At 43.1% G+C, this 12,123-nt stretch overlaps 1 protein-coding gene across 1 annotated transcript; it reads left to right on the forward strand.

Annotated features, from left to right (window-relative positions):
* The first annotated feature begins 246 nt into the window (after positions 1 to 246).
* tmem218 (transmembrane protein 218) lies at positions 247 to 7,512 on the forward strand. Its single transcript, XM_055046702.1, has 3 exons — positions 247 to 639; positions 1,974 to 2,076; positions 7,074 to 7,512. Exons 1-3 carry the CDS (start codon positions 521 to 523, stop codon positions 7,206 to 7,208), a joined length of 357 nt encoding a protein of 118 aa, XP_054902677.1. The 5' UTR covers positions 247 to 520; the 3' UTR covers positions 7,209 to 7,512.
* The last annotated feature ends 4,611 nt before the right edge of the window (positions 7,513 to 12,123 follow it).

Here is a 12,123-nt window from a genome sequence, read left to right on the forward strand (position 1 = left end):
CACATACATTTTTATTTATTCTTTTTTTTTTTTTTTAAGTCAAAAGGTCGTAGTATCTATATCTATCTCTTTGAGGGTGAGCGATAGATATGCAAACCCCGCCTCCCAGGCGCACCGTTTTGCCGCGGCGGGTGAAAATGGGGCGTACCCATACGTTCCTACTTCGTCGTGTTGCAGGAACGACGCATTTAATTGGACAGCTCGCTCACATGTGACTATCCAATTACACTCGAGCTTGTGGTTACTAGGAAGCGCGAGACGCCAGAAAGAGACTCTTCCCCATCAACTCTTTCTCACCTTACATTGCAATTTTCTGTCGCAACTTTTACAGAAACGGGATTCTGTTATCGCGGCCGCACGAGTCGCTTCTGCAGCCAGCGATGACGGCGTCCTCAGCACAGTCCGCGACCCGCTCGTTTAAATGCGACGGCAGGATTTGCCCAGCTAGCTTGTGCTGCTAACGCGAGCTAGCCACAAGAACAGCGACGACGCCTTCTTCCAGCTGCAGTTGTCAACCTCGATGACCGATATGACGAGCACCGTGTTGCAAGTCGGTACCGGTGTTGTCGTCATCGTGATCGTTTGGATCGCAGCTCTTGTGGTAGGGGCCATTCTGCTGAGAGCCGATGGATCGGCAAAGTGAGTCGAAGACACATGCACATTAGTGTGGGGCCAGATGGGTCACAAAGGGATTGTTGCTGTTTCTGTAAAGGTTCTGCAGCCACAATGGTGGCACGTATGACTGAACGACATGTTAAAAGTTGAGTCTGGCATACTGACAGGCCACTAAATAGTCCTGGCATGAAGTAAAAATAACATCCTCACATGTTGGCGGTTCATGATTGCAGTTTGTTGCAGTTGGAGGACAGGTTCAGTGTGTAGAAGAAGTCCAAAGGAAGCCAGAGTCGTAGAGTTTTAGAATTTTTCATCCATCAAATAAACTGAATGACAAAAGAAACATGCGATAGGATGGATGGAAGATTCAGCTTTTACTGAAAGTGGCATCTTGAGTTGGGCTTTGAGTATAGATAATAACCCAATACATTTATCCTACCTAACCTTTTGCTGCAAAGTGACCTGGCTAAAAAGCTACAGTTTTCCATTTACCTGGAAATGTTTTGCAGACGAACTGTCTAAAGTCTAGCTGATATCTAAACAGGAATGCGCCTATTCCGAGGCTTATTGTCATTTTATTGAGAGTATTTTAACCTTTTGCAACACATATTGGTTTGGAAATTCAGCAGAGGAGCAGAAGAAATCTTGAAGTCGCACGATGACCTGGAAAATACATGGATAGAGTAATGTGGGAGGCAAATAAGGTTATAGCAGACGACACTCACACCCTAAGATATTTATTTAAACTGTTTCCTTCAAGGCAAAAGTACTCAATTTCTTTATTGTGCAGAAACGGAACAAAAATTTCTTTCATATTGGAAGCAGACAGTTAAAACGTTAAGTCAATTAGTGGGAAATTCAAACCTCTTTGCTGTTAACGTCATTGTGTGCTGCCTGCTGACAATCCTGGGAACCGATTTTCTTTGGAGACGAACAAAACAGTCTGTCCGTCCTTCCAACTACTACATCTACAGAAATGAATTTGCACTGACATAAACAAACTATTTTAGCTCAATTTTGTTGAATCAGTGGCGCCCAAAGTCGATCCTTGAGGGTCAGCATCCTGTGTGTTTTCGTTCTCTCCCTGGTTAACGCACCTGGATGGGTTATTAGAAGGCTTAAGAAGAACATTGACATTCTGGAAAGGTTTTTGCTGCCACCGGGGAGAGAACCAGAACATGCAAGATGCCGGACCTCCAGGACCGACTTTGGGCACCACTGCTTTAAACGAACAGCGACTCAGTGGAATATCGTTGTCTTTGAATAGCTTTATTATGGCATAATGCTCAGGACACTGTCATTTACAGTTTTAATAAGAAACACAAACTGTTTGGTTTTTTTATGCTCGTGTCCCGCAGGTTAGGAGTCATCCCCACTACCCTCCTGGCTCTCACCATCACTCTGGTGCTGGTGTTTTTCCCTCGGAGCCCAGAGACGCCGCTTCCTTTCAAAGAGATAGAGGTAAACCACCAGCTGGTCAAACACTTGTGGGAGAAATACTCACAAGAACTACTGGGTTCTTTCTTCATAAATGTCTTCTCTGCCAGCACGGTAAACAGAGACTTCTCAAATTAGGATTAGAGACCATTCAAATGCTTCCAGATTCACAATAAGAAGCATTTACAGAACGTAGCTCATTAGAAAACTGAAGCAACTGTCTCCGGTGATCGTTTGAAGTATTTGAAATGTGTTATTAATATGTATTTGAGATCTTCGCTGAAGACCATGAACAAAAGAAGCAAAAACAAAATCTGATTCATGCAAACAAAATGGCAGTGAACTCAAGCACACAGTACATGCATGACACCATAGGAATGTGAACAGGTTAATATTAGTTATCCTGGTAGTGGGAAAGCAAGGCGGTTGTTCACTTTTTAAGTTTGATGGAAACACAGAGACTCAAACAACTTGAGCAAAACTACAATGTCCAGGAAGTCACTCCTGCTAATCCCCAAAGCCTGGGAGCATTAGCATTAAAAACTCAACCAGAAAAGGGAAAAAAAGTGAGCACATTTTGTTTTATGCTGTCAGGAAATGGTGTATTTCAGCGTGGATGCATCTAAAAGTTGTAGGACAATGGCTATTGAGGACTCTCAATCTAGTCACTTCAACAGGCTTCTTCTTTCCTCCTTTGTTGCCTTGGTAGTGGTTATGAGGTTATTGACATACATGCTGGATGACCCACCTGTAAACTTCAGTGATTTAGAAAAAGTCGAAAAGTTGTGCCTCAAGATATCATCATACATATTGATTGGTAAGCCGTAACATCTCACTTTAGGAAGAAAACTGAGAAATAAGAACCGAGGGCCTCGGTGAGACGTTTGCATCGGACCAGAACCGAGCAGCGGGAGTTCAGTGTTTCGCTCCGACAGTACGAACTCCCTCGCAGCTTCGGACAGTTTCTCCTCAAAACGTACCATGCTGTTCTCTGGCTGAAAAACACGCGGTGCGGTCTTGGCTGAAGCTGCAGCTCTAGAGCATTTGACGGTCATTTCATATTTACTCCATATCTGAGTAAAAATAAGGTGATCTCATAGCCAATTCATGAGGGACAAAACAGATATACTATTTTGTCCCCGCTGTCCTCTGAAAGCTCTCGGGTCTTTCCCATGATGGTGAAGAGGTTTAATTAAAAAGAACAAGTTATGATGGGGAGTATTTCTCTACAACTCATTGATGGATTGAGACTCCTGTTCCCTTTTTGTTGTTGTTTCCACTCACTGAAGGTATGAGCTCTGGTTAAGAGTAAGGCTGCTCAAGATAAACACCTACCCCAAAAGAAACCTTAATTCTGCTCTTCTGTAAGCCTTCTTCCACAGAACTGCAGGCCTGTAACTAAAGCCAGCGTGTGCGTCTCTGTGCATGTGCTCGTTGTGAAGGCCTGTTCTGCTTTATCTGAATCCAACAGCAACACAGAACAAACACTCCCCATGTTGCCTTCGGGTCGTGCCAGTAAGCTGTCCGGATTTGCCAAGCAAGCTGCCACCCCATCAAAATAGCAAAGCAGAGCCCTGTCCCGGCCAGCTCGTGCTTTGTATTCTCTGTACAGTGCAGATAGGAGAACAGCGATGCCGAGAGAACGGCTGCAAAATGGGAATTTCCGCTGAGTATTCCAAGTAGATACAGACCAAACTCTCTGTCGGACCGGGTTGGAATTGAGTTCCCAAGATTCTTCCGCACAAATGTTGCATCTCGCAGAAATACGAGCAATCGCCTAGAACGAGTCTGAATGCTTTAGCGTAGCCTGCACTCAATTAACTCGTCCCCTTTTGTCAGAATCGGTACCTGAACTTGTCATTTCCTGTTTGTGCCTTTGCGTTTCTGTGTGGATTAATATTCAGCAACCACGGGCTGAGACATGTTTAACCTCTTGCTGTTAAACAACAGTGAAATATCACAGTACCAATTAGGCCAGTGTTAGACTGGAGGTGGGGGTGGCTCATACAACACCCCACCCCCCACCTGCTCCTACCCAGTGGCACATTAATAAAACATGGCCCACACACTTTGGGCTCCTGCTTGCTGCGTAATTGGCAAATTAAAAAGTGAGATGTGTTAAATGCATTCATAAGAGATGGAATACATCATCAGCAGCTCTCCCAGACACACACACACACACACACACACACACACACACACACACACACACACACACACCACACACACACAACACACCCCCCACACACACACACACACACACACACACACACACTACTCCCATACCACAGCAGTCCTTATGAAATTTCTCTTTCAGCAGCAGTTGGGCTTCTGCTCGTCTTCAATCATACTGGCTTAAGGGTGTTTTCTCAGTTTGCATTCTCATCATCATGGGTGGCTCATCACTGAAATATTAACACAGACCCAGAGCTATCAGTGAAGCATAGAACCAGTCACTCCATGGCAACCTTTCCATCCTGGGGAGCTGCGACGTTAGACCTGAAGATCGTTAGTTTTCACGAAGTGCTGCCGATTTGCTTTGCGTCTCTTCATTGATTTCATTTAGGAGCGGCGCTACAAACAGCAGGATATAAACATAAAGAGACACTTTGCGCTTTAAGATGCCAGATTTTACCTTCTCCCTCGTTGTACAGCTCACTTTCACAATGCCTCTACTGCTACTGAACTAGGGTGTTTTGCTAAACATCAAAAATACGGAGATAAGCTAGATTCACGGATCTGTCATCTCGCAGCGTTTTACTGATGGGTCTAATTCATGTGAGAGTTGCATAAAATTTGGTCCAAATTCAGTGTAGTTCAGTCCACAACTCTATGGAACAGTCACATACTCACATTCACATCCAGTTACAGTAAATGGAGTGCAGGTTGATTCTAACTATGGTAAAATGAAATCAGAATCAGCCTCATTGTATCCAACAATGGACACAAAATAATAAGTCCAGTTCACTAATTTTGAAACCAGGCATTGATTAATTCCTTACTACAATCTACCTGCAATGCATGCAGCTACTATCAGTCCTAACTGAATGACAATCATGATAACCTATTTATGTCACGTTAACGAAGAACAGCTGAAAAGTTGCCGGGTTTTCTGGTAGAAATTTTGCTCCAACTCCTCCCTGAGTTATTTATATTTTCTTTGCCTGAAATGTTGAATAAACATTCATGTTGTTTCCGATGTCTGCTGGACTTCGGGTTGCGCCGTGTCAGCTGTTCGGGATTCCCTCCGTGTTTCCCCTCAGAAAGCACGAGGAGAATCCGCGCTTTCTGATTGGCTACCGGTCACATTCAACAAGCTGCGTTAAGCTCCCTGTCTGGGCAAATCCTGGATTTAGATCGGAGCGGCCACGACGCTCTACCATAACACACAAGTGACAATCTCACAACGAATAACATTCTAAGATTGTCGTTCGTGGTATAAAATCCTGTAGTTTGAACTATTGCATAAGGCAGTCGGATTCTTCTCTATTTAAATCTAATGATTACTGAAGGGCAACATACTATACAGACTTCATAATCTGCACTCTTTTGGTTGATTGCAGTATTTATTTCCACTTTGGCTTTATGTTTAGTTTTTATTCACGTACATTTATTGTTAATGGAGCCTGAGAATCTATTTTATTTTTGTTTTTGGTTGTTTTATTTATTTTGTGTATCAGTCCCAGTGTCAATTGTTCTTTTGAAAGTAAAGTGTATCTATCGTTGGCAGGAAATCGCATTTATTATTATGTAATTTCCATTAAATCAGGTCTTCAAACAATATTATCGTTCATCGCAATAATTTTTTGAGACAATTAATCGCCCAGCAAAATCTGTTATTGTGACAGACCTAGACAGCGCTGCACATTGATGTCCTAATGTCTCTCGGAGACATTAGGACAGCAGCACACTGCTGAAGCCCCGCCCCATTCAGCACCGTTACTCTAACAGTATGCATTATCTGGCTGCAGTGTGTTAGATATGGGTGTCCTGTTCGCAAGCAACCTCAGAGTATTAAATGCAGAACACATTTGGTCTCTCCCCTTCACCTGTTCAAAAGAGAACTGGTGCAAACAGAACTAGTCAAATTGTCACATAAAATGGAGTTACTGCATGAAGTCTTCAGTCTAACTTCACAGCTCACCGAGGAGAAAAGGCTTGTTGACCGTTTGTTTTGGGTAATATAAAAAAAAAAAGAAAGAAAGAAAGTCAAACCTGGATTTTTGCTTTTTAATTGCAGAAGGAAACAGGAAAAGTAGGATATGTTCTGCTCTGGAATGATGCCTTTCCTTCCCTCGATACTTTAAAGACACTCTGGCATTTAGGACATCAAACACCAGATGGTTTCATGAGGGGTTTCATCCCGTTCTTCCCGCACGCACACATCACGGTGACTTATTGGTTCAGTATTCTCAGCACATTCTCCAGATCCAGAGTGCAATCGTGCCTATCCCGGTAAATGTCCCCTGTTCTTTGCAGTAGCTGCTGCACGGACCTATGTTGCCCTCGGACAGAATAGCATTCAAGTTTTAAGAGAACCATGAATTTCTTACACTGAAGAAATTCATAATTTTTCTAACAGATACTGTACATCTAAGTAGATCATTTCTGTCGGATTTAATGTTAGTTAGTCTCAGATAAATGACTGCAGCCACGGTGTCTCTTTCATTTCAAACGTGGCTCAATACTGACTCACACTGTATCTCTAATAGCAGCAGACCTCACTACAGGGAGCCACAGTGCTGCTGGAGGTAGGCATGTACGGAGCCCTGCCCCCTTCAGCAGGGAACGCTTTAATCGCTGCAGGTTCCCCACAACAAAGAGACAGTAAGGAAAACGTTCAGACACAAAGCCTCAGCATCCATCTGTTCGAAGTCCTTTCATGACACCTAGTGGTTAATTGAGGAAATACTGGAGGGGAAAAAAAAAGAACGGTCATGTTCCTGGTTCAAGAATGTCTTGAAAAATGTGTAGCAATCCTGTATGACTCCAAATCCATTCATTCTTTCTTTTCACTACAGATAGTCGACACCTTCTTCATTGGCCGCTACGTTCTCCTGGCTGTGGTGGGGACAGTTTTCCTGGTGGCGTTCTTCATGCTACTGCCCTTGCACTTCCTGGCGCCGGTGCATGCTAAGGCTCTAAGGATGTACTAGGAGGCCAGCGTCATTGGCGGCTGCAGGGTCACATCCCCCCAGATACAGAAAACAGGGCTGAGGAGGAAGAAGAAGACCCTCTTCCTGTTGTGAAGAGCAGAACTGGAGGCTGAGACTGCTCTGAAAACGAATGAGGAGAGCCAGCAGTCTCTCAATGAACTTCTGAAACGCCTTACATTTCTTTTTTTTTAACTTGTAAGTAGCAGTGTTTGTCACAAATGTAACTTTTGAATTGTTTTTTTTTCTTAATTTCTAGAGTCAGTTTTCATCTCCTCTAAATAAACTAAGAGGTGCTGAGTGTTTATGTCCTGTGGGTGAAGTCCTTCCCTGTCACACTGTTTTTTTTTTTGTTTTTTTTTTGCCATGTCTGGTGTTTCATCAAACATAAACAAAATAGTAACAGAAAGATGTGAATCGCATTTTGTGGAACGTTAGTTCTGGAAGTACAGCACCTGTTTAGAGTATTCACCCTCTTTAATGTTTTAGTCTTTTATTTCTTTTACAATGATAAATAACACGTCACCTTTCTGACACAAAAGTTTACAAAAACATCTCTAATGTCAAACCTGATTTCCACAAATTAATGACAGCAAAGTAAAAATATGTCATAAAATTTCACAAAGTTTCTAAGTAGTCTCAATTCTCATCTCCCCTCTGTGCTCTGTCTGGGATTTCTCTCATTGAGCTAGATTTCTCCAGTTGAATTTCTGTTGGGCCCATTGGGGAACAGGAAGGAGTCATGAAAGATGAGGTAAATTTTATGGTTTAGCTTTGCAGTCTGCCTGTAGAAGGTTGTATTTTGGCAACAGCAGTGGAGGAAGAGAATGAAGCCACTTAGCCATGTGTTGACCATGCTTCAACAGAGCCCACACCCCCAGCAATCGATTGTTTCTCAATAACCGAGGGTCCAGACTCTGTACGAAGCAAAGTTTTTTTTGTTTGTTTGTTTGCTTTTTTTTACCAGGCTAATTTCAGAGAAGAGGACAAGTGGTTTTTGTTTCCTTGCTGTGCATGCTAACAGCTAGTTGAGATTGTCGACTAGCTTTTAGCAGTGCGGCCTGAATGCTCAAACTTGTAATCTTAACTTTTCAGAGCTTCTGTGCTTTGATGAAACAGATGAGTTGTCAAAGCCGGGCCCAGCCTTAACATCTGTCTGGCGCGTTACGATAATTACATCTCCAAGATCACATCAGTTTGATCCGAAAGCTATTTCCTGAGCATTTCAGTTTGACACAATGAAATCTTTAGCTATGGTTACTGACATTTTAGAGTGCGGTACGTCAAGCTCCATGCCAGCGATCACCAATCTGAAACAGTTGCGAAGAATAAAGCAGAAAGCCGTGTAAAAATATTGAACATTTCCACAGTTACTATGTAATTTATCAGGATTATTTTTTTTTGTTACCTGTCTACCTCTGAATAAAATCCAGTGCAGACAGTGCATTATGTGTTTCAAATTGAAAAACGACACATTTCAATTCACCTTTTATATACAACGTGTTATGATAAAATGAACTCATTTAACATGGATAAAAAACATAAACTTTTGCTTTGAGGTCTAATTACTGAGTTATTTAGAAGTTTTTCATCAAAATCACATCAGCCTTAGTTTTCTTCGCACCCGGATTGACTTTCAGACATTTTCAACACTTTCTTTAGCATTAATGTAGCACACTTGTTGCTGACACACATCTGGAACCTTTGAGGTAAAACGGCGCACGCCATTTCGCTGCGCAGGTGACTAACAGGTGACTAACAGGTGACTCCAGTGAGTAACAAGGTTTCGCAGCAAAAGGCCCCAATTACACGAGTCCCTCCTTCCCTCCCCAAATTCAGTTTTGTAGCGCGAAGCTGGAGGAGATGTGGAACAGAATTCCAACCACGACGATGAAAGAGAATCTGATGAATCAAAACCAATCCTGTTAGTTCCAGCTCACATCTCCATACTGTGTTCCTCTTCTTTTCTTTTTTTTTTTTTTTTTTGCAGAAGAATCCGACTGACTGATTTCACACAAGCTTGGGAACTGGAAGGGGTCGGCGGGGGCCACCAGGGTGGGATGGTGGATCTGAAACTATTCAGCGACGGGGGGATTTGTTACCTCTAATTGACCGCATGAGTACCACTAAACACGATCTAAGCGGTCACAGCGAGAAGCACCGGAAGAGGCTCAACGCAGGCAGCCAATCTTCTTGCTTCAACTCCGAAGGAAGCCGATTGGCTTTTGACTCGTCCCGCCACTGCTTTTGGCTTTTGTTTTCAACATCCATGAACAATGACACTGACACAAAATGAGATTTTGTTTGTTGAGACGGTTAAATCCCTCATACAATTTGGAGTTAAAATTCTTAACATAAAAACTTGTCTCTAATTGAAAAGTATCCCCCCAAAAAACAAACACAACAGCAACAAAAAATAACATTTGTAACTTCTTGTCCTTTTCAAGCCATGTCTCGGAGCATTTCTCCACTTCCTCCCTTCCTCTCAAACACGGTCTCGCACTTCCTCATTTTCCCCATCCGTTCCTCTCTCCCTCTGTCATTCCTTTATTTTAATCCGAGCGAGAATAAGTGTCTCCCAGGAGTGGGAAAATGAGCAGAACAAAGCATGTGGGGGTTCGAGAATCATTTGGAACTGGAAGATGCGGTCTTTGTGGCGCAGCCAGCTGGACATATAAAGAGACGGGGGAGGGTGGTGGTGCTGGTGGTGGTGGTGGTGGCTGTGGGGGTGACGGTGAAAGAGAAAGCAATGCAAAGCCAAAAGAGGTGTGAGCAACAAGCTCCGGGTGCTTAATGTTGGGACCACAGAGGGGACGGGGTTGCATTCCCACCGGGCCAGAGCCGGCATTCAGACGCATTCAAGCAGAACTTCTGGCTCGCGGTTCACATCTTCAGGCCTCTTGCCCTCTGTTTGGGATATGGTTACTGTCACCTCCCCACGAGATCCCCAAACCCCCAGAAAATCCACTGGTAAACTTCAGACAAAATGTTCACTCTCATCCCCGAAGGACGCCATTCGGCCGGTGCTAAATCGAGCAGATGGCAATGTTTGCAATCCGTTCACAGGGTTTGGTAAATAAAATCTGATTGGTGCTCCGTGTGGTGGCTGTAAAAATAGGAACGTAACATGAAATCTGATTTCACTAAGAGTGTAGCTGCTGAGGAGTGAGAAAAGAGAACGCCATGATGGACCAAAGCTTTATGCCGTGGCTACAGATTTTTTTTTTTTTCTCAGGGTTTTTATGTGCAATGAAGGAAGCTATTTTTAGAGCACTCGAGCTCTTGGAGTTTTCTCTCACGAGAAAAAATGTTTAACTCTAACGGGTCTCTGTGGGGCAAGATGAAGGCTCAGAGGGGGGTGAGGTTGCCCTCTAATGGCCCCATGGCTGTTCAGACACATCTCCCATTGAGGGCCAGAGAATGACCCCCTGAGGGTTTTTATATGACAGTGCTGAGGCAGTGTATGGCTCAATATACACCAGGATTAACAAGCCAATGGATACACACCTCAAAGGCCACAGCATTAGAGATTAACATTCTAACTGAGGATTACAATAGAAAATAGAAAATTCACTGTGTGTTTGGATGTATGTGATGTGATGGTAAAATAATGGTTTCCTGTTAATCGGAAATTAGTTTAATTGTCCATAATTAAAATAAATTGCTTTAAATTCCATTAAATTTGAAAATAATTTGTGTTTTAAATGAACATTATACTGTGGTGACCCCAACCCTAACTTATTGATTTTTTTTTCCTCAATGATTTTAGCAATGACTTAAAAATAAAAGCTGTCTTCACAGAATTGAAATTGAAACGTGAGGACATTTTTAAATAACGTGTTGCCGAAAACCAATTCCAAGCAAAGGCATTTCATCACATTTTGTCTAGTATGAAGCTGCCTGGCACCAGACCAGTCAGGGTTCTCATGCTGACCTTTATCCATTGACCTCATGACCAACAATGAGTAAAACCGGACCAGAGTAATGGATGAAGATGACCCTTTATCACTGGGATAGTCAGAGGATCATGAATCGCAGCCACACCCAAAGCAACACCACCGCATTGATAATAAACCTAAATCTGAGCCGCCAGGATCTCTGCCTGAGTGTGATACGGGACCGCATCGGTCGTCTTGGATTATTTTCTGACTTTTTTTTTTTTTGACTGAAACAATAGAAGACCAGAATTTCACCACCTTGCTGATGAAACTTTCAGACAATGTTCAGAGATTACCAGTTAAATTATGCCACGTCGTCACTGGTTATTTTGCTCAGACTTGTAATCTTAACTTTTATTTTCTTCACATGACGTTTAATTAGTTTTCAAAGTGCGTCTTTGTTCCTTCATTGTCACGTGAAGCACTTTGGCATCATGTGTTGCTCAGATCAGCGATTCATGATCCTCTGACTATCCCAGTGGTAAAGGGTCATCTTCATCCATTACTCTGGTCCGGTTTTACTCATTGTTGGTCATGAGGTCAATGGATAAAGGTCAGCATGAGAATCCTGACTGGTCTGGTGCCAGGCAGCTTCATACTAGACAAAATGTGATGAAAAGCCTTTACTGACACACGAGATTACCTCATTGTTGCTCTTTTGTCAGACCCTGCGATTCGGTTGGGCACGAAGCAACTTTCTCGGATCCGCAATCTGACAGGAGGCAGATGTTTGCGAGTTGAATTCTGTGCGGAGAAGATTCACTGCAGCTTCGACTTTTCTACACCGTCTTCATTTTACATCCATCTAATACTGTTTGCAGGTGGACGTGATGAATCTGTTTCCTCCCAGGCGGCCACTCAAGCCACACAAACTGCATTTGAATTGAGGGAAGACCATCCAGACATGGCTGACTTGCTACTTTTGTTTGGTTGTTGCAGGCAAGCCAAGATGATGTATGAGCCTCATACTGTGCAGACAG

Source organism: Poeciliopsis prolifica, unplaced genomic scaffold (genome assembly GCF_027474105.1).
Source record: "Poeciliopsis prolifica strain line A6 unplaced genomic scaffold, Auburn_PproV2 SCAFFOLD024, whole genome shotgun sequence".
Classification (NCBI taxonomy): Eukaryota; Metazoa; Chordata; class Actinopteri; order Cyprinodontiformes; family Poeciliidae; genus Poeciliopsis; species Poeciliopsis prolifica.